Raw genomic sequence first — 27,318 nt, 5'->3', positions numbered from 1 at the left:
TCTTTAATCTGGCAGTATTTTCATGTCCATTACTTATTTGTTCAGTAAGTCTGAGGAGTTACTATTATTTAGTGATTTCATCCAGTCTCCTATGCAAAGTAATTTGGCATGAAGTTTTCTTGTTTGGGACAAGAGGAAGAAGTGAAAGAGAGCTGAAGGGAATTCAGTAACACTGAAATCACAAAAAATCCTCTCCATTAAGTTTTTCTTTCAGTATTTTCTTAATATAGACTATTTAAAGATGAAATATTTGTATTTTCACGCCTTAATTTGTATCTGCAGCCAAAGAAAATATTATGACATGGACTAAATGATATATGAAGATTTTATAAAGTCTAGACTTGACAGAGAAGATCTCAATGTAGGTCCCACAACCTTCTCTTCTTGAAAAATGTACTGAAACACCATGGGTTAGTGACTTAAACTGAACCAACATTCACCCACTAGTACTAGATATCAGGGAAAATATTTCATGGAATGTGGTCACCATAACATGTACTCAGAACTGCTAAAGTCCTATCAACTCATGAGATTCCTTCCAGGGTGCCAGCAATTATAAATAAGCTTGATTCCTAAAAGAAGCAAAAATCTTTTTTAATAATACTGTGCCCAACAGTTCATAATATTTCTACCCCTAAGTAATATAAACTATGGTGTAGCATTATAACAGCCTTATATATAATTAGCCATAACTAAGGTTTGCAAACAACCTTCTAACCATGAATTAAATTGCTGGTTTGAACATTCTTCCCATTTAGTGGGAGAGATATAATGTAGCACTGTAGCTAATGCTAAGAAAAGTGAAATTCACAAAAACTAGCAGGGAAGTATATATTTCGAACCATGAATGAGGTGCTAAAATCTAGAGCTGGTAGAGTGGAATTTATTGATTCAGACTGTTGTTTGTTGCGAAGTCATGTCCGACCCGTCACGACCCCATGGACAACATTCCTCCAGGCCTTCCTGTCTTCCACCATCCCCCGGAGTCCACTTAAGCTCACACCAACTGCTTCAGTGACTCCATCTAGCCACTTCATTCTCTGCCATCCCCTTCTTCTTTTGCCATCTATTGTTCCCAGCATTAGGGTCTTCTCCAGGGAGTCCTTCCTTCTCATTAGGTGGCCAAAGTATTTGAGTTTCATCTTCAGGATCTGGCCTTCTAAAGAGCAGTCAGGGTTGATCTCCTCTAGGACTGACTGGTTTGATCGCCTTGCCATCCAAGGGACTTGCAGGAGTCTCTTCCAGCACAACAATTCAAAGGCCTCAGTCCTTTGGTGCTCAGCCTTCCTTAGGGTCCAGCTTTCACAGCCATACATTGCAACTGAGAAAACTATAGCCTTGACTATACGCACTTTTGTTGGCAGAGGGATGTCTCCGCTTTTTAGTATGCTGTCTAGATTTGGCATAGCTTTCCTTCCCAGGAGCAAGCATCTTTTAATTTCTTGGTTGCAGTCCCTGTCTGCATTGATCTTAGAGCCTAGGAAAATAAAATCTGTCACTACCTCCATTTCTTCCCCATCTATTTGCCAGGAAGTGAGAGGACCAGATGCCATGATCTTAGTATTCTTAATGTTAAGTTTCAAGCCAACTTTTGCACCCTCCTCCTTCACCTGCATCAAGAGGCTCTTTAGTTCCTCTTCACTTTCTGCCATTAGAGTGGTATCATCTGCATATCTGAGGTTGTTGATATTTCTCCCAGCAATCTTAATTTCAACTGGTGATTCATCTAGCTCTGCCTTTCTCATGATGTGTTCTGCATATGAGTTAAATAGGCAGGGCGACAGTATACAGCCTTGCCGAACTCCTTTCCCAATTTTGAACCAATCAGTGGTTCCATGCCCAGTTCTCACTGTTGCTTCTTGACCTGCATATGGGTTTCTCAAGAGTCAAATAAGATGGTCTGGTACTCCCATCTCTTTAAGAACTTGCCACAATTTGTTGTGATCCACACAATCAAAGGCTTTAGCATAGTCAATGAAGCAGAATTAGATGTTTTTCTGGAACTCCCTAGCTTTCTCCATGATCCAGCGTATGTTGGCAATTTGATCTCTAGTTCCTCTCCCTCTTCGAAATCTTGCCTGTACTTCTGGTAGTTTTCGGTCCACATACTGCAGGAGCCTAGCTTGTAGGATTTTGAGCATCACTTTGCCAGCATGTGAAATGAGTGCAATGGTGCGGTAGCTTGAACATTCCTTGGCATTGCCCTTCTTTGGGATCAGAATGTAAACTGACCTTTTCCAATCCTGTGGCCACTGTTGAGTTTTCCAAATTTGCTGGCATATTGAGTGTAGCACTTTTTCTGCATCGTCTTTTAAGATTTTGAATAGCTCAGCTGGAATACTGTCGCCTGCACTAGCTTTGTTGTTGCTCAGACTTCCTAAGGCCCATTTGACTTTACATTCCAGGATGTCTGGCTCGAGGTCAGTGACCACCCCATCATGGTTATCAGGGACATTAAGCTCTTTCTTGTATAGTTCTTCTGTGTAATCTTCCCACCTCTTCTTAATCTCTTCTGCCTCTGTTAGGTTCCCGCCATTTTGGTCCTTTATCATGCCCATTTTTGCATGAAATGTTCCTTTTATATCTCCAATTTTCTTGAAGAGATCTCTGGTCCTCCCTATTCTATTGTTTTCTTCTATTTCTTTGCACTGTTCATTTAAGAAGGCATTCTTATCTCTTCTAGCTATTCTCTGGAATTCTGCATTCCATTGGGTGTATCTTTCTCTTTCTCCCTTGCCTTTCGCTTCCCTTCTTTCTTCAGCTATTTGTAAAGCTTCCTCAGACAGCCATTTTGCTTTCTTGCATTTCTTTTTCTTTGGGATGGCTTTAGTTGCTACCTCTTCTACAATGTTGTGGAACCTCCGTCCATAGTTCTTCAGGCACTCTGTCTTTCAGATCTAATTCCTTAAATCTATTTATCACCTCTACTGTATATTCATCAGGGATATGATTTAGGTTATACCTGAGTGGCTTAGTGCTTTTCCCTACTTTCTTCAATTTAAGCCTAAATTTTGCAACCAGAAGCTTATGATCTGAGCCACAGTTGGCTCCTGGTCTAGTTTTCACTGACTGTATAGAGCTTCTCCATCTTTGGCTGCAGAGCACATAGTCAATCTGATTTTTGTGTTGACCGTCTGATGATGTCCATGATTCAGACTGTACTTTTTAATATTCCCCCATAAAACAAAAACTAATTTTCCCTGCAATTACAAACTAAGAGAAGGTTCTAATCCATATTTTGTATGTGCAGGATTTTCAAACACAAACATTTAAAGTCACAATTCCCACCTACAGCAGAAGTGAAACATTTCACTCTCCCACTTCAGTGCTTTCTTCAGAGTCGCCTTATCAATCCATTTGCATGTGAGTACCAAACCAAAAACAAATTTGCAGTGAAGTGTTCTTGTCAGGCATAAACTTCATTTGATTGTATCTTTTCTTTCATGGTAGCTAATGATCAAAGATGGGTAACAGTAGAGTTTTCTCAGCTGGTATCTTAAAGATTTCGAATGCTTTCCCATAAACTGTTCATTTGATTTTTTTCTCTTTATGACATTCCAGAAGTACATAAATATTGTTTTGTTTCATTCTGCTATTGGAATCAATCCTTTAATGCACTTTTGTTATTTCAGCATTTATACTTATTTTCATACTGCAATTTTCAGATAGTTTATTTGACTGTCTCATATACCACTCTGAAAGCAACAAGTAACATTCTTACATAAATAAAGGGTTCCTTATCTCTGGACTAGGAAAGGAAGCAGTTCTGCCGAGCTGACAAATTTAATAATTGTGTTACTGCATAGACTCTTCTTTTACCACTTATGCAACAAATTAAAGAACTGTGGAGAGGTAAGAGCATTAATTTCACTTTCCCTGCCCTACCACTCCACTGCCCCTCAATGATACAGGAACTGTTAACAAGGGTTTACCCTTATAAGCACAATAAAGGATAATGAAATACAAATATCACAGAATAGTACTGCTAAAAAATTATACATACTGTCATACAAGAAGGAACATATCATATGCATGCAATTTAAAATTACTTAGGCTGATGATGCTACAAAAAGTATACATAAGATAAGCAAGCAACAATAAGGAGTAGAAACAGACTGAATGCATTCCAGTCAGTGACAGTTTACAATTCAGCAGATTCTCACACAAATACTGCAGCATTCTACAGTCACAAAGGAGGTGAAAAAGCAAGAGTGAGTGAATGGAAAATGTAGCATATGGCTTCTAACTCTGCTGAGCTTCTGCTTAAATTTGTACTCAAGATCAGCTGCAACTAGGCTTTGGAACTCACTCCCTATTCATGACCTTCCAAAAATGGGGAAAGACCTTTTTAGCAAGACATTGGTTTTTAATGTGTCCCTGATTTGAATATCTTTTGATTGCTCATACATTTTTATGCTTTGCTGTTATTTCAGTGCTTTAGTGCAAAACTATGCACTCCTACCTGAGATGAAACCCTACTGAACATAACTGGATTTTACTTCTGAGTAGACATAGATAACATTTCAATTAAGGTTTAACTGGTAATATATTGTGCAAGGAAAAATGTAAGGAAATTCTGAGTAAGTAAGCTCTTCCCTTACTGGTTCTGACTTAGAGATGAGAAATACAGAGAGTGAGCAACTGACTGGCCCAAAGTCACCTTGAGCTTCATGGTCAAGTGGGGACTAGAACCAAAAACTCCTGGGTCCCTAGTCCAACACTCTATCCAACACAGCACACTGGCTTCATTATAGTCTCCTGCCAGTATCTCTATAGATACCTCACAAATAAGGGACAAATGAAAGTCATTTTCTAGGGAGCACTTGCCTATTTTTGCCCACTGAAAACACTACCTTTAGCCTGATGAGAATAGGACTCAACGTAGCTTCTAGACCAGGGGTCCTCAAACTTTTTCACCAGGGGGCCAGTTGAAAGGTGCCGGTGCCGGGCGCGGGCCAGAAAGGTGATGCCGGTGGGGCACGCAGGCCGGAACGGGGGCGGGGCATGGGGGCACACGGCCGCTGAGGCGGTGGGGCGGGGCGTGCGGGCATGGCAAGGCACGGGCGGGTGGGCGTGCGTGGCAAGGGGAGGCGAGGCAAGGTGGGGGCAGGCAAGTGAACAAGCAAGCTGCCTCCCCACGTGGGGGGCAAGGTGGGCTGTGGCGGGCGCTGGTGTGGCATGTTGAAAACCTCTGAGGCGGGCCAGATAAATGGCCATGGCAGGCCGTATCCGGCCCCTGGGCCATAGTTTGAGGACCCATGTTCTAGACCCTCTGCGGACTCCTTAAGCCTGTCCTCCATTTCTACATGGCAGCTAATTAACAAAAGCTCATGCATTTTAATCATGCTAATTAAGTCCCTGACAAAAACAAGAATATTCAGAATTGTTAAGTCCTCAGCCACATTTCCACCTTAAGCCTGCAACTTAAATAAATATATTCAAATGTTCTTAATTTGCATTATTTGCACCACCACAGAATTTGTTTTCTGGTAGCACAAAGATGTTTACTGTGGATTCTAGACTAAAATCCGCAATATTCTGTACCTAAGAAATCCTATAAACCTACATGCAGTAGGCACCTGTTCAGGATTTTCCACACAATAGTTAGAAGCTTTGATTTAAGAATACTAACTGTAGATTCCAGATTATGTGCTTAGCTAGACTCTGTCAGATACCTTGAATACACAGGACTAAATATAACTCATAAGAACTTTATTAAAATCTTTGTTTCATAAATACCTTTGTATCCAGAAATTCAAAAACTGAAATGATCATGTTGCCATGTTTAAAAGACAAAATTAACTATGTTTACATATATTATTTCTTACCTTCTGTGTGAGGTCACTAGCTTCATTGATGTATCGGTCTCTCTCCTTCTCCAGCTGAAAAATAATCTTCCTCTGTTTCTGAGCCTCATCTTTATAATTCTGAATTTCTTCTTCTAGGTTTTTCTTTGACTGTTCATGAAGCTTAACTAGGTTCATCTGTTTTTGAGTAACACTAGCAGCCTTGAGCAAGTTCTGCAAACACAAGGCCAAGATAGTTAATCATCTTATAAATTTAGTAATTTCATAGAGCCTACTCATGCCAAATACCCAGAGCCATATGAGATGTTACATGAGAGACAAATGTAAAACTTTCCTGATTCTTTTTTTAATGAATGGCAGATATGTGTTGGGAATAGATGGACAGCAGTGAGGGGGATGCTTCATTCTTTCCCCCCTAGTTGTATTTCCTCCACACCTGATAGCAGCCTGTCACAGCTGTTCTTCATTAAAATAAAAATATTGAAAGATTCTACAATACCTACTTTGACTCTGACTACCTCAACCAAATAGAGATTATTCAGAGTGGACACAGGATCTCTTTTATAAAATTCTCATTCCCAAGTTACAGAACATTCTGTGGGTGGGTTTGCATGATGCAACAGGCATCCCTACATAGTTTCCACATGGTATGGGGGGGGGTGTTACCTGGATGTGCCTGACAGATGATTATGTGGCCTCTATGCTAACATGGTTTCCACCCTCCTCACTCAGTCCTGTTGGCATATATCCCATGCTGAATGGCTGGAGGAGGGATGCAGGAGACTCTATGGTAGCTGCATACCAGAATTGTGAAAACCATGATGCCATGTTCAAACAACCAGAGAAATCATGGTAAAGCATGAAACTCATAGAACAGACTGTTGTTTCTTAGGGTGGTTTCTAAAAATCAAATATAGCATGCTGAAATATCATACGTGACAGGGTTTGGATGACATGACAGACCATCCTGCCCAAGAAACCACCATGGATTGTCAAGCCATGCAAAACTGCCGCATCTAATGTTTGTATTAAACATTTATAAACCATTACAGTGGTAAGTAGCTGTCATGGGCTGGCAACTCTCTTCTGTGCTCTCTCTCTTTTCCCCTTCCCAGCAGATCAAAAGGAGAGGCTTCCAACTACAATCTTTATTATGTTAAAGGTTGTTAGCAAGAGACATCCATCAAATTAAGACCTTTTAATTATGACATTAGCTCTTATCCATACCAGGGTTGATTCCAACCTGAATTCCCTTCCCCACCCAATGCATCTGGCTATGCCATCAAGGAGGTTTGCACTGCTTGTGAGCTAGATGGTGGGACTGCCAAACATTACTTAACTATGCACTCATTGGACTTGACCTCAAACCACTGATAAAGTAACACCCCCTCCCTTCTGACCTTCCCTGTTCTACCATGTCTCTCCACAAAATATTTGTACTACCAGTCAGAAAGATATTCAATCTTTTCCCCATGGTTTCCCTTTTCTTGGCTATAAGGAAAGCCATGGGGGGGGGGGGTGATGCCATTGCCAAGCTCAACAGATAACAAAACGACAAACTTATATGAGATGTTGCCATAAGGACTTAAGAACAGTGTTTAGAAATCCAAGGATTGGTACTACTATGAATGATATTTTGTATTTACAAGTAGTGTTTGCTTACCTTTATTTCCTGAAGTAACTATTAATTAAAATTAAAACCTGTGACACGGGAGCACTGAAAAAAGATTGCAGGACTTGGAGAGACCTGGAGGAAGCTAGATAGACTGACATTCACTATGCCCAGACTGGCTGCTACCCCAGGGCATGTGTAACATAAAATAAATTTCACATGCCTCTAATTTTAAAACTGATGTTAATGAGACATTTTTCATTCGTGTTCTCTAAATTTTTCAGGAACCCCTTCAGCAAAGAGACATTCCCTACCAAATGTTATACAATAGACTAAATGCGCATGTCATGAGCGGAGCTGGCTAGTGCCGGAGTGTTTGACAAAAGTATTGGAACAGGATCAATGGGCCACCCTGCAGATATTCGACAGGGCTGCGCTATTGCTAAAAGTTACAGAAATACCTGCCCTGGTAGAGTATGTCAGGGTATGTCTAGGCTTTGGAATATGTTACAGTTCATATGCAATAAAAATGCAAGCTTTACTCCATCTTACCAAGATGGCTCCATATACCTTCTTCTTCAAGGAAAAAACAAACCTTTCTAAATTGTACTCTTCTGCATAAGCAAATTTTAACCACTTTCCAAACAGCTAGCTTATGTCAAGCTCTCTCCCTGAGGTCAGAAGTATTAGAGCAAAATGAAGGTAGAAGCAGGTTCTGATATCTGTAGAAGTGGGAGCTGAAGGAGGACAGGGCAAATCAAGCAGGACATAGTCTTTTCAGAGGTGGTTTCCGGCAAAAACACTGCCAGTTCAGAGATCCATCGGCCTGACATTACAGCGAATACAGCTTTCCTATCCACCCATACAAAGCAACAAATTTTCCATGTTGTTTATGAAAAAAGTGGCTTATGCTGTACGGCTCACTTTGGTCCCAGATCAATTCTCTTCTCTCTCTTCCTCAGCTTGCACGTCAGTTGTTGTTATGTGCTATCAAGTAGTCTACAACTTATGGCAACCCTATGAATGAAAGCTCTCCAAAATGTCCTATCCATGGCAATATGCTCTTGTAAATCCCAGACTTTGCCTTCCTGAACAGAGTCATTCCAAACCATCCATTCCTCTTCTTCATCCTTTGACTTTGCATAGCATGACTGTCTTCTCCAGAGAGTCTTGCCTTCTCATAATGTGTCTGAAATATGACAGCCTCAGCTTTGTCATTTTTGCTTCTAAGGAAAGCTCTGGCTTGATTGGATCTAGAGCCAACTTGTTCATCTTTCTGTCAGCCCAGGGTATTTGCAAAGCTCTCCTGCAGTACCATATTTCAAATGCATCAATTTTCTTCAAGACAAACCCCAAAATGCCAGGCTGGAGTCATACACTATGTGGTGGGATGAAACCACATTTACCATACAGTTGTGTGCACAGCTGTAAAGAAAAGGCTTGGTTGACTTCCAGGTTTTCTCCATGTTTGCCTGGCACTACAAGTCAAAGAATATTCCAGTTGCTTTGCCAGAGGTTCATCCCATGCTCCAGAGGCTTCTAATGTGTCATCCAAACTTATCTTGTTCAGATGGCAGCTCTGATCCCATAGGCAATGAGCCTATGATCAAAGGGGGAAATGCGGGGGGGCAGAAACTGTCTTTTTTATTTAATTAATTTAGAAAAAGGAACAAAGGAAAAGAGGGGCATGAAGAAGAAGCAAATCTCAGGTGAAGAGCTGAGGAAAAGAATGAGACTAGCTCTGTCTTGGGCAAAGGCAAAAAACAAACTGAAGAAGAGCCAGAGCCAAAGGCTACACCAAAGCTTGGTCATCAGATCCCTGGGTGGCAAAGAGACATAACCTGCTGTGAACATCTCCTTGCTCCAACAGGGAACCACAAGTAATACCACAGCTATTTCATATATTCATAGGCCTAAATATCTATGATGCATTCTCACCTTGTTCAGTATGTCCCTTTCTCTCACAAGCTCATCTATAGCTTTCTTATCCATCTCTGCTTGCTTTTTTGCACATTCCAATTCTAAAGCAAAGGAAAAGGTTATAAACTTTGAGTTTGGACTTGGTAAACCTTTACAAATCAAAAATATTATGGATGGGTTTTTTAAACTTAGTTCACTGAATGAGCTCATGGTAATTCCCTTTTAGAAACTTAACTAAGTACCTACAATAAAATGTCGGAGTGTGGCGTGCTTCTGTTCATTGCCAGCTGGTTGAAACCATGAACCCTCTTCAAAAATACTCCATTGATTTCCTACTCATTCCTGGCTTGTTCCAATAAACTACATTGCACTTCCAATCCATCTTGTTTTTCCATTTTTCCCACCAGTACCAGCTACTAAGCACTCCATGGACACTGGGCATGGTCAGTTCATATAGCTTTTCAAAGAAGCATTGAACTTCTGCAAACTATGGGGATTCCATAAAACCTGCTGATAAATGGATTGTGCCAGCTTGGCTCCCTAAGTAAGTTCCAGCACTTGGAGAACAGAGGTTGCTATTAATATATACAGGCGAGACCTACCACAAAATGTTGGAGTGAGAAAGCTTCTGTTCAGCCAGTCATACTTTATTCCAGGATACTTCATCCATGCCCCACTTCTATTCACTTTTCTGTCTATCCTCACTCCCACTGAACAATCAGTCAGTGGCAGTAACCATATATTCATGGATACTCCCACAATTTTTATTTTAATTTCAGCCAAGGACCAAACATACTTCTCAGCCCACCTGATAGAAACTACAGTTTCAAGATCTTTGTTACCATGTATTCAAATGCTACCACACTCTACAAAAGTTTCTGCGGTTTTTGAATATGCAGGGAATTGTTAGTACCATGTCATATTTTTTCTATAAGAAACAGGAAGAAACAGCTGTGCAAAACACAGGGTGAATATTTGCCAGAGAGGTACAACTGGCCAAATTTCACTGCTGCATGCTTGCATTTCCAAATCCCCTTAAAATGTTATCATATCAACCAAACAGTTGACCCACCATGAAAATCCTGTCTTTTCCCATAAAAAGATAATTTGCCCACCTGTAGTTCTGCAGGTAGTCATCTGTGCTTTCACACATACAAGTTTTGCACCTGCATGGAGTCTCATTCAAGAAACTTCTCCAGGTGAGGAATGTTAGGTGGAAACCCATGCCTGGATTACTGCTCAAGTTTCTGGCAGCTTCCCACCTATACCTTCATTTTTCAGAGACCTCAGCAACAAAAAGGTATGCTAGTGTCAATACCATACAACCAACTTCTGTTCTATTCCTTGAACTCAACATCAACACCAAAGTGAAGCTGATGGGGAGAGTTATGAATGCACACATGACCACTTGAAGAACTACAGTTATAGGTAAGCATCTGCCTTTCTTCTCCTCGGTCTCCGTGTATCACACATAAAGACAAATAGCAGGGTGCTCCACTTGCCAGAAGTAGGTCAGTGTTATCAGTGAAGAGAAGACACGCCCTTCAAAAAGAGCAGTCTGCTCAGAAGCAAACTTGGAGGCTGTATAATGAATTCAACTAGATAGCTTTGACCAAGTGGATACATGACAACAGATCTAGCAAAGTAACACCTCTGTCATATTCCACAGAAGTAGCCACTCCTTGTGTTGAGTGTGCTTTCAACAGTCCCAAGAGTTCCAGTCCTGACAATTCATACATCAACAATGATAGCCTGAACAATGGTGCTAAATGTGATAAAATAAGCAAACCTTTGCTCTTGCCTCCATAAGACAGGAATAGATGACAAGCCTTACAAAAGGCTCTGTTTCAGAAAGTGACAAGTCATCTCACATGAAGAGAGTAAAGGACCAACTCCACTGGTGAGGAAGGAGAGATGAAGAAGTGGGAAAATAATGTATTTGTTCAGATACAACCTTAGAGGAAATAAGACATAGGGCAATCCTGTCTCTGTGGAATATCACAGAAACACAGAACAGATGGGGTCAGAAGGGACCAAGACCATCAAGTCTAATAATATCCTGAAGATGTACTCCATTGGATCACAAGGCAGATGTAATCACAGAGATGAAGGTGACCTTCCAAGGCAACAGTTGAATATCAGCTGTTGCAAGATGTTCAAATGGCTTTAATATTAAAGCTTGTAGAATTACTGGTAATTTCTAAGCCAGTACTTGGGAATGGACAGGTGGTAGCAATGGAACTGTCAAATAAAAATGTTTTAATAAATAAATAAATAAATAAATAAATAAATAAATAAATAAATAGGGATGTGTGAGGAATCCATCTGGGTGTGAGAATCCCTTGGAATCCCCAAGTTCAGCTCCCCAGACTCCAGGCCGCTTTGGCCTCATCAGTTTCACATTAACTAAGCTCTCTCCACTGGGAGCAGGCCTCCTAGATTAACCTAGCTGAGCATAATCAGATGTTCCTCCTCAATCGCATTGCTCTGACCTTCACTTTCACACCATAATCTGCTTGATGCTGTGTTGATCTGCTGTCATTTGAAGCAAGTGGCCTCCCTCTCTAAAAGCTGAGCAAGTTCCCTCTCATCCTCAGACAAATAATCACAGAGGGTACCTACTTTCTTCCATAAGAAAAGTTGAAGATGGTCATCCTATCCTGGTAATTTGAGACAAAGTGGTCATGTTTAGTTGAAGAGTATAGTCTAAAGCCCATAAGGCCCTTTCGGAAACCCTCTTTATCCACCAGCGACAAGTGCACTCCATGGGCAACCCAAACCGCAATGGAGTTTGGTCAAGGGTGAGAAAAGAGAAAGTCCATGTCCTTCTGGACTCTCTATATATTTTCTAACCTCTTAGAGGCTGAAGCCACGGAGGGGAGGACTTTACAAGACTGCTGGACTGTCTGGAATAGAGTTGGAAGGAATGCAGTGGCAACCAGTGTGAAAGCCTTGAAGAGCACTGCATCAAAAATGAGGTTCTGCACCTTCTGATATGGTTGCTATGTCTCCAGACCCACGGACTGTGCCATCCTCTGTATCTGGTTGCAAAAGTGAACTGGATCCTCAGATGGGGAGAATCAATCCCACTGCTACATCTAGAGATGAAAGCAAAAGGGGATGAAACTGCAGGATCCAAATGCTGAAAGGCAGTCTTTGGCAGCAGATAAGGGTGCAGAATCCAGCCTTCAGCTGAGAAACAGTGTTGGAGAAGATAGTGCTTGTTCAGGCATACCAGAATGGGGCAGTCAAGCTAAGTCAGGGGCCAAAAGTTAGACCTTTTCAGTGAATGATGGTATTCAGAGCATCATTGTACAGAAGTGGTTTTGAAAGGGAAGCTGACGATACCTCATGCTGAACTCACATGGAGACACCATGAAGAGATAATGACTGAAACTATATGCATAGTTCCAAACATATTGCCAGTTATCATAATAGTAAGGCAAGGACCACCCTGTCTACCTGTCCTAATCCAACAATGGAAGGCAAGAACAAACATGCTGAACGTAACAGTAGCCCCTGTCATCTCTTTGATATTCACATGGAAACACTGGATGTTGACTAAGGTTGCAACAATCCTACCTGGAATCTGACTTTCTTCTGTTCATCAGACTTCCTCTGATGCTCAGTCATGGCTCAAGAAGCAAGCCAAGAAAGAAAGTCCATGAAAGTTTGCCGAACTCCAGTTGTGCAGTTGGCAACCTTCTTTTGCAGTACATGCAGCAGAAACAAAGGCTAGAAGTTACATGCACAGAAGAGGGAGGCTGCTTGGGCAACATTACCCAGGGCTCAATTCCTGATGAGCACCATATAAATTGTCAGCGTGTTCACCAGGAAGCTGAACACACAGCTGCAAGAAAGCAGGCCAGAGTCCAGGGAGCTAAACTCAGGGAATCTGACAGATTTCATCCCCAAAACTGATTCCTCTCTCATCCCTAATGTTGACAATGGGAGATCCTGGAGACAAATGCCTAGCACCCATATCTTGGTTCTGAGACAGGGAATGACCTCAGAACTCTGCTTCAGATGCCCAGTTTTTGTTATCAAATCTTTAAACAGTACTGAAGGTTGTAAAGTGGTAACTGGAAAATCCAGAAGTAGTGGAAGTGCTGGGATCAATACTGAGCATGCTAAGGAGGAATGTCTTCTGGAATCCTTCTTTTCTTCATCTTCCGTATTCAGAAGGCTTTGATGCCCTGGCTCTTTTGATAGTTTTTTGACTAAGAAAAACATCCAAGAGCAACCCAGAGTTTGAGAGTCCATATAGCCCATGGCAAGGGCCATCAAAGGAGGAGACAGGCTCTGATACCTTCAAGGCTGAAGAAGAGGCAGGGCATGCAGTGAGGATGCACAAGTAAGAGCTGGCAAAGATGTAGGGTGTGTTGCAAGAGTGATTGAGTGAGTGCCACTGAAGGACAAGCTGCTTCAATGTTCATTTTTGTTTCATTTCTTTTATTTCATTTTTACACTGTCCAATATCTGAAACCGTCTGGGCCATTAACCACAATATATACAATACAGTAAAACACGAAAGTACAATACAGTAAAACAGCATATCATTTCAATACAACATTTAAAATGGTATTTTTAAAAAATTAGCAACTACAACAAATTCAGGCATCTCTCCCCTAAAGCAGTGCAGTCCAAAACTGCAGCTCCAGGCTTCCTTATAAACTGTCTGGGGGTGGAAGTAGGTGGAATGGTGCACCCTTGATGTGACAGCATCTTTCCCCTAAAGCAGTACCTCCCAAGCTACAGCTCCACTCGTGCTTTTAAAGTCTCTGGAGCGACAGCTTCTAATGCCTTCTTCTAAAGAACAGCCTTCAAATTGTCTGATTTTTGCCTGTCTGCTTAGCAAACACCTGCCAGTCCTTCACCCAGGCAAAACAGACAGCAAGAATGTCTACCCATTGGTTGTAGTTTCCATCCATATTTGGCACACTTTCTAAATGGTGTCTTCAAAGCCATATGTCATAAGAACATAAAAGCCAATCAGACCAATAGTTCACACAGTCCAATACTCCATTCTCACAGTGGCAAACCAGCTGCCCACAGGATCCCTCAAGCAGGACAGGTACAAGACCGGCCTAAATGCTACAGCATCTTGTGTACACAGACATACTGCCTCTGATAACAAAGAGAGCACATAGATGATTCAGCTAGTAGCCACTAATAGCCCCCTCCTCCATGAATGTGTCCAATCCTTCCATTCATGTCCTGAATTTTAAAAGTGGCACATGAGACCCCAGAAAGAAAACACGAGTAAGGGAACAAGAGAGAGAGAGAAGCCTCAATATATGTCCAACACAATCCAAAAATGGATGAGCTAAGCCTCCTTCCAAGCAAGAGTCAAAGAGGAACTGAGGATATAGGTGGGAACCCTCTATCAAGGGATATGTGGAGTGGTGCAGTGGAGGGATTCCCTCCTAATATTTCTCAACTAGAGACATTTCCTGAATGAGGCTCCATGCAAAACCCATATAGGTGATGCACAGAGACCATTAAAAAGTTTACCCAAAATATACATTGAAGGGAAAGCTTTTTCAAGTCAAGTTTCCATAGCATTGCTTTGAAATTGACTCCTACCTTTCTCCAATCCACTTATCTGGTTTTTAAGTGTGTCCCTTTCACATTCTGCTTGTGTTTTGTGCTCTTCCACAACACGTAGTTTTCGTTGCATAACCTCTCTCACTTTGGAAAGCTTTGCAATCTCTTGACGCATCTGAGACAACTCATCTTCTCTCATCTATGGAAGGCAAGGAAATAAGAATTGAGATTTAGCAATTAGTAACACATCTATCAACTCCATTTTTCACTGCGATTGTCACGTGTTTGGTAAAGCAGAACAACAATAGTAGCTCTTGTCCTTTTAAAAAGCTGCAACCTTGATTGTTGGCCTCAATATTGTTAGCAATATGCTCTTTATGTGGGGGGGAGGGACAACTCTTATTGTCTGCTTGCATCTCCTTTGTGTAAGCCTGCGCTCCCTTTTTGCTATCCTCATTTGGGAAAGACTTCCATATTCTGAAGGAAATCTTGGTTTTTTCCAATATCTTCCTTGGACCAGCTTGTGAACCATGATGGTAACCTCTTGTAACTACAGGTATGCTCTTGACTGCAGAAGGGTAGATACAACAGATGAACAATGATAATATATTATGTTTGTATGAATATATTTCATCTCAAGAAGAGATTTGCCTGTCTTTACAGGCAGGAATATATAGGATTCCACAAAAACATTATGAAAACACAAAAGATTGGAAAACAAGATGGATTGGAAATAACATAGTAATTTGTTATAAAAATAGCATGCATGAGCAGTTTGTGAGGTCATCACTTTCCACCTGTATTCACAAATCTTATATGACATTAATTACATTAATGTGTATATTTTTGTTATGCAAAACAGAAAAAAGACATTCTTCTTGCTGCCACCATCCACACAAAAATCACACACATACAAAAAGGATACTACTTCTGCAATAGGATTAGGTCTTATGTCAGCTGGAAACCATGAACTTACTCTCAGCTCCATAGTTTTCTGTTGGTTCTCCTGCATGAGTTGTTCAATGGCCAAACTATGTTGCTCGTTCTCTTGCTGGAGCTTGACATTTCTTGCTGTACATTGTTCCAGTTCTTTTGTAGCTCTTTCATTCAGGATCTGCAGTTATGGCACAAAAAAGTTGACAGATTTGTCATCAAATTACTGTGCCTACTCAAGAAACCTAGTATCACCACCATCTTTTTCATGTTTTCCTTCACATTTTATTCGCATTATCACATGCTCTTTATCAACACATTAGCAATTGAATATGTTGAGAAATGTGATAATTGTTCAACAGCTGGGGAGGGCAGAATGAATATCACAGTGAGGGTAATCCTTTTTTCTAAGGATCCTTGCAATTTTACTTCTGCTTGCCATTTGGCAGACAGTATACAACACCTCCTGTAATCACGGTGAATGAGGCGATTCAAATAGTTTTAATCAGCAATAGTGACAAGAAACTATTAATGGTAGCAGGGTAGTCATATATTAATAAGGAGATGGAGCCATTTCTCAGTAGTACAGTATACTATTTCAGTATGTTGGAATTAGTTTTTATTGTACTTTATCTGACTATGAGCTGCCCAGAGGTGCTGTGGCAAAATTGGGAGGCATACAGATGCTATAAATGAATGAATGAATGTCTTACTACTGTGGAAGACCCAGGTTAATACCTAGTATATCTACCTAAAGGATTACAGGCAATAGGAAATTTGCTAACACAAAGTGTGGTGATGACCATCAAACTAGATAGCTTCTACATTTACACATTGATAAAGCTGTCAATGGCTGTGAATTTTAATGGCTACATATTGCTGATTTCATTTAAAGCTTTTACACTGAATTAACAACTGCCACAGGCTTCTATCCATATCTACTTAGTGACTGGAGAAAGGAAAGGATCCTAAATTTGCTCCCAGAAGAATGTTACTCTTTTGTTGTTTACTAAAAGTGCTTCTCTTGAGGGTTTTGTAGCCTCCAGGGAAATAGATTGAAAAAGTAAACTCGTTTCAGAAGACCATTTTCCTGACAGAAAAATGTTAGGAAGTAATATTCTATTTTAAAAAAATACTTTGCAGTTCAACAGCAGCTTCTGCCTAAAGACCTTTACAACAATTGGTTAGCTAACCTCACAGAAAAAGTAACTGATGGAAAAATAGTATTGCCCTGTTTTCTTCTTTACCTAGATTTTAGAATTTGTTGCAGTCTCCATAATTTAAATGAATATGAGCAATGGTGCTATTTTAAGAAAAATGTTGGTGACACAGAATAGTCTGGTGAATCATGGAATCAGAGTATGAATACTGTTTAGTCAGAAGTGAGGGTCTATTCAATTATTCTGTTAGTCTGAGGAAGCTGCAGCCAGGTTATACATCAGTCTCCACCAAATCAGTCATAGTCATGCTTCTCTTACATCCAGAATTCAGGCATAACAACTTCGGACATGACAGTACAAATGTTGATTATCCATCTATACAAGAGAATAGCATTCACACCAGTATAATAAAGCATACACTGATTATTCTCCACTGTTTGCATGGCCTGAAACTACCCATGTAAAAATTGGGTCAGAGACACTGAAATTTGCAAAGGAAGTTCTGGAGGAGCTACAAACTATAAGTAAATTCTAGTGACATTTCAGGTGTACTTTAATAATCGGCAAAAAAGAAAACTTTGGGCCAGAAAATACAACATTATCCTTTTACCTTAAAAAGAAAGGAGGCAGAGAAGCAACTGCCTCAAGTCCATAGAAATCTTAAATAGGCAGTGACTATTTAATATTCTAGTAATGCAAGTACTGGACAATAGCTATGCTGCTTGAATTGAGCGCTCTTCAATATGACATATGAGATATTATCATTGAGCTCAAACAAGCAGTTATTGCTAGGCCCAAATATGTAACTGCCTAGTGCCTGCCTAATGTTCCTCAGGAGAATTTTACAAACAGAGCCTAATCCCCTCTTTAGAATCCTCCGTTCTAAATATTCCCACTCTTGTTTTTGTTCCTCAGCAATACAAAAAAGACCCAGTAGAAAATAGAAAGTCTCCTGTTATCTCACAAAATTCCCCAACATCTGTCAGACACTTATTTCATTTTATACCTTCTTATTTGCCTAGTTCATAACTGGCCTGGTGTTTGTCCGTCTTGAGGATAATATAACTCACTCACCTATGTATGTCAGTTACTGGTTCCTTGACCTTCAGCCACTGCTGCTATGGTAGCCATGACAGCTGGAAATTGATTCACAACTGGAAGTAGTGAGTGGATGGATGAAGGGAGTGAGAAAGTATTTATGCACAGTAAATTATGACGGTCTGATGAAGGCCTAAATTTCCTTTTGACTTTTTTGCATTTCATTGTGTTACAGTCTGGAATTGCAATTGATTTAATTGGCATTGCTATCACTCCATGTACATTAGATACTTGGCACTGTGAAGGTGCAAAATATTTTTACTGTGACACCAAAGTAAACAAAGTAAGCATGATGGCACTGGTTGGTTACATAAGTATTCACACACACACACACACACACACACCCCGTGCCCCAAGTCAATATTTGGTAGAACCACCTTTGGAGGCAATTACAACTACAAGTCTTCTTAAGTAATTCCCCACTAGCTTTCTGTATCCAGATCCTGCAATGTCTGCCCTGTCTTCCAGGCAAATCTGTTCCAGCTCTATCAGGATGGGGATGGTTGATGAATAGAATCTTTCAACTGTTGCCACAGATTCCCATTCAGGTTCTTGGATTGGGTTTGGGCTTTGACCAAGCCATTCAGGTTCTAGTTTCTAGATCATTCCACTGTTACTTTGTGTTTCATGTCATTACAGTGCTGGAAGGTGAACCCAGTTCCAAGTCTCTTGCAAATAAAAACTCTGTATTTGGCCCCTCAATCCCCCAACATGAGGCTGCCACCACCATGCTTCACTGCACATTCTCAGAGCAAAGATCAGTGTTAACACTGTGCCAACACAGAGCACCTTGCAACAAAGTTAAAAAGTCCAATTTTTGTCTCATCAGACCAGAGGGCCTCTTTGTACATGTTTGCTGGACCTCCTACATGCCTTTTTGCAAACTCCAAATAGGCTTTGATATGGCTTTGTTTCAGAAAATTTTCCTCCTTTCATAACTCTTCCATAAAATCTAGTTTTGTGGAGCAACCAGTAGACAGTTGTCCCAATGATGGTTTCTCCCATTCCAGCTGCAGATCTCTCCAGCAATTCTGGAATTATCACTGCCTTCTTAGTTACTTCTCTGACTAGTACCCACTTTGCCTGGTCACTAAGTTTTGGTGCATGGCCTTATTTATATAAAGTCACAGTTGTGTCATATTCTTTTCATTTGTTAATAATGGATCTAATGATGCTCTGGGGAATTTTCAGAGTCAGGGTGGGAGGTTATAACACAACCCTGATTGATGTTTCCACACAATTTCACCCTGGAGTTGTTTTGATAGCTCCTTGGTCTTCATAATGCTGTTTGTTTAAATATGCTCCCTGGTGATTTTTAAGGCCTTCCAAGAACAAGTGTATTTAATGAGAGGTCAAGTGGCATTGGAAGTGCATACAGATAGACTCCATTTAACCACCTATGTGACTTCTGGGAGGCAGTGGGTTACACCAGAGCATATTAAGTTATGTTACTAAATAAGCAAAGGGAAGAATATTTATGCAACCAATAAATTCCAGCTTGTTTTTTGTTTACTCAACTTTTGAGTCACAATAAATATTTTGCACATTCACAGTGTTTAGTATCTTGTGCACATAAAGGGATAACAGTGCCAGTTACATCCATTTTACTTTCAGGCTGTAACACAATAAAATGTGGAAAAGTCAAAGAGGGATGAATACTTCTCAAAGCACTCTATCTAGATTTGAGTGACTATTCTAAACCTATTAAAATATCTGAAAGAAGTGTCAATTCAGGATGCTGCAGAACAGTAAAAAAGGCCCCAAGTGCTACAGAGAGCAAGACTGATAACTGACAATGCTGTTTTTATTAATACAACATACCACCACAGCATAAATCTGGGTATAATGCATAACAGTCATATCTTGCCACCAATCATTAAGGGCATTCTCGGCTGACTTCAGTATAAGTAGAACTGGGAGCTGATTTTCATTCAAAATATGCATTACTTATCAAAATGCCTAGGAAGTTGCTGCCAAAGCTCTTCATATTGTACCTGAAATCTGACCTTGATCTTATGCCTAAACATGGCTGTTCTTTACATAGTTTAATACAGGAGCCTACAATAATACCTTTTGCTCTTTGAGTTGCTGTTCTAACTTCAGGAGTTCCTCCTTGGTCCTATTCATATTCTGCTGCATCGTCTTCATATCAGTTATCTTGTTATCTAATTCTGTCTGAATCTGTTTCATTTCTCTTTCCATTTTTTCTTTCTTTCGGGTATCCCGTGAAGCCTCATTTTGACGCATCTGAATTTCTTGATGGAGCTGCAGCAACAACAAAAGGGAAAATAAGTAAAATTTCATTTATCTTTAATTCTGGAGAATCCCTAAGCATATACTTCCTCACTCATAACTTTATCATTCTTTGACACAGGATAGTTTGTATGTGTACTTTTCTCTAATCCATCAATTTAGATCTCAATCAGGTAACTATTGAAATGTATCCATATTACTACTATTGAAACCCATAAAATGCATAATGCATTGGAATTGACCAAAATTCTGGCCAGAGAACATACAATCAATATTTGACAATGCAAGGTTGAAGTCAAACCTTTATATGAGGAATGGAGGTGAGGATCAAGTGACAGTGTGAATCCAGGTAAGATGAAAGGTTCAGGAATGGATTTGCTAAATAAATTTTGCTTTAGGGTGACTTATGAGAACTCAAAGACCTGGTCTGATGACAAGAGAAAGGAAAACTGTTCAGGACAAGAGGGAATGCAATAGCAGCTATGGAAAGCTGAATGGCATCCTATTCCTCTCACAAGCTCAGTTGGTTTTGCAAATACTTGAAAAAGAATGGATTAAATGGTCATAAAATCCTACTGGAGATGCCCACCTCCTTTGTCAATTCCCCTCTCCAACAAAATTTCTACCAATAACCAGTGGTGGTAGAAACCCTTCCCCGGAATCCCACCTACTTCGCTCTTCTACCTCTACCTTCATTCCCACCCCCACCTTTTCAGTATTTTTGCCCAACTTCTGCATAGATTGTAAGCTACTCCGGGCAGGAGATCCATCCTCTCAGCATTTGCAAAGTGCCACACACACACACACAATATAACTGACAATATAAAATAATTATCACCAGCAGGAAAAGACATGCAACTTATTATTTGCCACTGTGCAAAGATAAACACAGCTTCTCTGAAGCACTCCATTGCCTGCTATCTCCTACCACCTGTAAATTTTCTTCCTCATGAAAAAAAGGACTGGTAGGGTGAGCAATGTTAAGGCACAAGCTCTGATTTGTGGTTGTGATTACTTCAAATTGGGATCAGTTTGACTCTTCAAACACACACCGATATATTTTCAAGCATTTCAGCTTCAAATAATTCCCTCAGTCCTAAAAGAGGCTGATCATAAAGAGTGAGAAAGAGCAGTGGAGAAGTGGCCTAGAAATGATGATAATCAGACAAACAACAAAACAAGATAGAGCTAACAGGAAACTTTTGGAACCAGTCAAACATAGAAATCATGGGTGTGGATGATATCAGACTCATACTACAGAATTAGCCAAAGGGGCATAGAAGCAAATTTGCAATTGAGGAATTACCCTACTGAAGACAAGCTTTTCCAATACATTCTGTTAGGGATCAATAGAAGAGAATAACACTTCTGATGATGGCCTGTCAGTGCCAGCCTTTCACTGCCAGCAAAATGGTTTCGAGTGTGAAACAACTGGTGACAACTACGTAACAGAAATAAATTGAAAAGATATAGAAGCACTCTAGATAAAGGCAGCAATGACTTCCACTAAGGGGGTACACAGACCTGAGCAATGGTGGCATCTGTTTCAAGTTTGGTCTTTTCTGCCTCCTCTTGTTGATCTGTCATATTAGTTAGATTGTCACGTAACTTAACAACTTCTGACAAAAGTTGGTCTCGTTCCTTTGTTACTTCTTCCTTGAATTTTAGCAATTCCCTCAAGCTGAAAGAAAAGAGATCCGAGTCAGTTCTGTGTAGCCTACTCTGTGTTCTCAGCATGAAGCACTTTGTGGAAAATAGCAGTTTAAAGATAACTGTTTTGTGAGTAACTCCCCCTCCATTAGTTCACCAAAGCTGTCAATTAAATTATATGTCTATTGCAGCTACTAAAAACACATGCATTGTGGTAGAGACATAACATCTTAGTAGTATAAATAATGCCCCAGTAATTTCATTCTTTTGTTAATCTACAAAAGGGTCATCCTATGGCTCCTGAGACAGCACTTGGAAGCCCTAGGATTCTTCAGATTCCACTGTGCATCTTGCATCCAATGCAGAAAGAATAATGCTGGCCATTTTTCCAAGGTTGCTGAAGCAACCTCAAAAAGAGCTAAGGGAACACTCCAAAGGCCTCAGAGGAGAGAAGACCAGGGCCATCAGGATATGATGTATCCTCACAGCCTTCCATATTCATTTGTTCCCACTCCAAAGTGCTGCTGGCTAAGCAGCCATCTGCTACTTCTTCCACCCTTTATAGGATGCCCATAATCCTCATGATTCAGAAGCTTATGGGCATCCTGGTTGGACAGTCCCTCACTGATTTAAGCATAACTTCCACCAATATTATAATTACATATCCATTTCACTGAATACCATTTTCCTACTACTTCTTGTAGAAAAATTATGTCTCTATGATCCAGTCCAAAGGCAATAGCTAATCAGACACCAGCGCTAAAATGTAAATTACACTGTGCTAGTGTTAAGGGCCTTACCATAGCCTTTCCCGATCTGGCAATTCCAGATGTCTTGGGAGTATAACTCCCAGAATTCCCCGCATTCTCTAGCAGAATGCCAACAGTGTTAGCTGATATGATAGATTCCCCAGAAATCCTGTCACATCAGCTTATTCTGCTGCTAGGGGTCCCTCACACCAATGCAATCATAATTTATGTTGTGCTATTAGCCTGTCAGATACTGGTCAGAGGGTAAAAATACCTTTTTATTTATTCATCTAAAATATAAGTACAGACTTTTAGAATGTTATAAGCTTCAATTAATAACTATAACCTCAATGAGAAAGAGGCATCAATGGATGACAACCTCCCACCCCCACATCCAACTCACTTATGCTCTTGACCCAGTGATAATCCAGATCCTTGCTCCACTAATTTAGTCAGGTTCAAGATTTCATCTTTGAGAGACAGAATTGTTTCCTTTGCTTTCTGCTCCTTCTCATAAGCTGCATCCACCATTTTCCAGGCCTTTTCAATCTCCTATACAATTCATACAATATACAATTTAAAATGCACAGTATGTTTTTTCTCTTAACATTAATGAATTGAGGTTTTCCATTTTCTTTCATGCTTTGATCTGCATCATTCTACTAATGTAGTAGCCAACTGCTTGACCAATAGGTAGTAATACTTAAAGTCAACCAATCCACACCAAGAAATTGGGAACACAATTTCTAACATTTTATATTTTCAACTTTTTTTGCTTCTGTTCAGCTGCATAAATTTTGCTTAATACTCACTGGAATAATTTCTCTCTTTCTCTCTCTCATACACACAGCTAATTACAGTTTTTAAAAATCTACACTATAATTGTAATCATGTACTTAATGTCATTACTAGTTTGGCTCTAAGTTTATGCATTAATGTTTATCAAGCAACAGTGATTTTCAGAGTGAAAAACTGATGCAGAATATTTCCATGTTGAGTAATATGTTAGTGAATGTGAGCTGATTTTAAATAACCAGATCTCTGTGTTTTTACATGCAATTTTCTATCTATTGGTTCCCAGTAATTCCCACTTTAATTCTGAATGTGACTCCACATTATGAGAATGAGATTTATCATCACCTGGGAAATGCTAGCTTTCTATTATCCACCAGAATATGGTAAACTCACATCTGGAATGGAAATACATTCAGTTTACTATGCAAAAAAAAAAATTTTTTTTTAAGAAGTCATCCCAAACACACACACATAGAGGCTCAATTGATACAAGATGGATAACACAAAGGTGTAACACATGTTTTGAACAGAAAGTTTTAAAGATGCAGAGCTAGTGTTAGGTGCTGAGAATGCATGGAGGAAGGACATCCCCAAAAATTTCAAAATACTGGAGAAGTGATGGATCCCTAGTAAAAAACATTATGAACATTTTTAGGTGTGTACATCTAAGCCTTGACAGTAATATTAACTTTTAAAACTTGCAACCCATTTTTGAACTTATCTGCACTGGCCTTCTCTATCCCAACACTGAGTTCCACAGGCTAATATGCTGAGATTCTCATATGTATTTCTGTGCAGAAGCAGCAGGCTAAAGGACTAGGATACTGACCCAACCCTTCAGAAGATACACAGGAAAAATATCTCCAGTTGTGTCCTAAAGCCACATAATGGAAACTATAATTAGAACAAAGCTTTTCCTAGATGTCCTTTTACACAACCAGGTTGAAATAATGTAATAGTGGGGATCTAGACCCTACCATAACTATGCGTAATGAAGGATCTCATCCCAGGGGACATTCAGCAAACTTAATTCATGGCTGGTGGGGAGAAAGATGCCACATGATTTTAATGCCTCTTAGGTTTTCATTCCATCTTCAGATGTTCCCAAATTTCCTAATCCCCAGGGGTCAACACACAGTTTATATTCTAAAACAGTGATTTTCACTTAATCTCCTTGTATTATATGGTACTTTGGAATGGAAAGGGGATCTATACAAATTATAGCTATGGTTTAAATATTCTGAATTTTGAGGCAATGTAACTGAATGGAAACTTTGTATATACATGTTATTAAATATTTAGTATAGATGGCATGACTTTCCCTGTACAATTTTATCTTCACAACAGAACCTTTTTTACCCCAATCTAGCAAGCAGAGATAGTAAGATGATGTGACTCTGTTCATACTTGGTCTCTATACTACGTATCATAGAAACAATGACATCTTACAGGTTCATCCACTCCACTTACTATTGTGTTGTCAGTTATGTAATTGCTTATCAAGAATATAAGTCATGTTTTACTTCATTTACCCTTTTTAGTGATGCTATTGTAGTCTGATCATCCTGAGAAAGTTTCAGAGCGGTAGCCACTTTAGCCGAATTCACCACAATCTCTGCATTCAGTTCCCTGCATTTTGCCATAAGACGCTTTTCATTCTCATAGGACTTTTTCAGCACTGCGTGGAGCTTTTCATATTCCACACGAAATTTCTCCAGGCTTTGATCTCCAGTAAGCTCACTGATGACTTCTTGGAAGTCTTTTTCCAAGGCTTCAAAGACATTTTCTTCTATTGCAGGCTTGTCATACCTTTCCTGGATGAAAGGAAAGAGAGAATTTATCAGACAATCACCAAAGGCATCTTGACAAAGATAATGACATATACCAAGAGATTGGTATAATAGCTCCAAGGTAACTACTTTTGATTAAAACTTCTGTGATTATGGCAACTCTGATCCTATCATATGAAGTGTGCATTCCATCCTGGTTCAAGGGCATAGCCCCTTTTTGGCAAGCAGAATCTTTCGTCTATCATTCCAGCCTATCCATAAAGACCCACCAATAAGCAAGGTAGCCAGTTGTTGCTTTTGTATTATATTTCATTCTTTTAGTATTATGGAATTTGCCCAGAGAACTGTTATCATGTGGATTAGCATGCATACATAGATAAATAAACAACATATGTTTCAGCAACAGTATTTATATCAGCACCAGTTATCTTTGTTTACAAGATCCTTGAAGCTACCAAAATAAATTATCCTTCCATCCTTTTACCCTGAAAATAAAATAAAAACAAAAGCACTCTAGCCTTAAAAGAATGCTCCAGACCTATCAACACCTCTAACTTAATAACTCCAGGAGAACTAGATAGTTTAACAGGGGCCTGGCAGACAACAGTAGAAGGCTGACATGCTGTAATTTGGAAACCATGTAAGTTTCACAACCCTAGTTCCGACTTTTTTCTGTGCTTTTATACAATTTGTCCAAAATTATTATTGGGAATAATTTTTCATATTGATAACTTCAACTTATTTAGTTTGGATGCAACCTAATATGAATAACTGCTGAATTTCCCAGCCCAGCAGATCATGCACCAAATTACAGGAAGTGGTATAGGATCTATAATCAGCTAAAGTGACACTAATCCTTCAGAAATAGCATAAAATCAGCAATCCTATGAATACTTGGGGCCTTCTAGATTTTATTGCACTGCTGACCTGCCTCATGCATGAATTTTTACTGCAGGGGGAGCAGTGTTCAGATGTCATCTTACACTTCTAAACCTCCTGTGTTTTTCTACTTTTTTCTTACCACAGAAAATCCAGTAAGAAGAAACAGGACAGTTACACCATGCTGTGTGATTGGCAGTGCTAAGATCATACCATCTGAAAATGTCTTCATTCAAAGGAAAGTTCCAGGTATAACACTAACTGAAAGCATATAAGGCATGCCTGGACTTCATGTGCTTTAACATTCTTCCCATCACGGTTCCAACAACTATTTCCGTAAGACTGACAATATGCTCTTCCTGGGCCTCTTCAGCAAGTTCATTGAGATATTCAGGATTATATTATAGACCAGATGAGGACAACCTCTGACCTGCAGAACCTTCTAGGATTACTGGTGGAGGCAGGGGCATTTATGGTCAGAGATAGCAACAGAGAATATAGGTGGGTGATGTGAGAGACTCATCTATACAATGGCTTCTAAGTATTCCCCCAATCACTAGTATAGTCAGGCAGCTTCACTTGCCCCGTGTCCTTTGCCCAATGGGAGAAGGCATGAAGCAGGCAATACAATTTCGCTGTGTGTAGCGCTTCTCCTGTTGAAAGTCAGTTCCCAATGGTTCTATCAGGAGGATCATGCTCCTGACACACCCACCATTAACCAAATGATATTATTAGTTGTAATAACTGGAAATAACTGGTTGTTATTTCCCTCCCCTGTTACAGAATACATTTCCATATGGTTGTAATCCTATATATACTTACGTTGGAGTAAGTCCCATGAAACACAATAGGATTATTTCTGAGTAGATATATATAGGATTGCACAATAAGAATCTTTGTAACCAAATATTTTCACTTATTAACTTAGCTAGTGTAAATTAGCAAGTGTAAATTAAGAGCTTAACTGATCAGCTACAAACCATCTGCCATACATATGTTGTCACTATGTATAATTGCTGCTTAGAGAGTCTTGCTGACTATTTTGCAGCATATATATTTAAAAATAAACCAATGAATTGGCATTTCTACTACATGCATACAAGGTATACATTGTAATTGCTTGAT

The 27,318-nt window shown here is 39.8% G+C and overlaps 1 protein-coding gene across 1 annotated transcript in view; it reads right to left on the bottom strand.

Annotated features, from left to right (window-relative positions):
- The window catches only part of CFAP58 (cilia and flagella associated protein 58), a 103,685-nt gene extending 76,797 nt beyond the window's left edge, over nt 1-26,888 (bottom strand). The window contains exons 1-9 of the mRNA XM_044431375.1: nt 26,822-26,888; nt 25,057-25,385; nt 23,133-23,281; nt 21,855-22,011; nt 20,148-20,342; nt 15,863-16,000; nt 14,926-15,085; nt 9,358-9,440; nt 5,829-6,020 (exon numbers count right to left, since the gene is read on the bottom strand). Of these exons, the coding sequence (XP_044287310.1) occupies nt 5,829-6,020; nt 9,358-9,440; nt 14,926-15,085; nt 15,863-16,000; nt 20,148-20,342; nt 21,855-22,011; nt 23,133-23,281; nt 25,057-25,385; nt 26,822-26,888 (1,470 nt within the window). The remainder of the gene's footprint in view (nt 1-5,828; nt 6,021-9,357; nt 9,441-14,925; nt 15,086-15,862; nt 16,001-20,147; nt 20,343-21,854; nt 22,012-23,132; nt 23,282-25,056; nt 25,386-26,821) is intronic.
- Between the last annotated feature and the right edge of the window lie 430 nt (nt 26,889-27,318).

The sequence above is a fragment of the Varanus komodoensis genome, unplaced genomic scaffold (genome assembly GCF_004798865.1).
Source record: "Varanus komodoensis strain SLA01 unplaced genomic scaffold, ASM479886v1 scaffold1, whole genome shotgun sequence".
In the NCBI taxonomy this organism is placed as follows: Eukaryota; Metazoa; Chordata; class Lepidosauria; order Squamata; family Varanidae; genus Varanus; species Varanus komodoensis.
The sequence above is the reverse complement of the archived record's forward strand: the minus strand, read 5'-3'. Positions and strand labels throughout refer to the sequence as shown.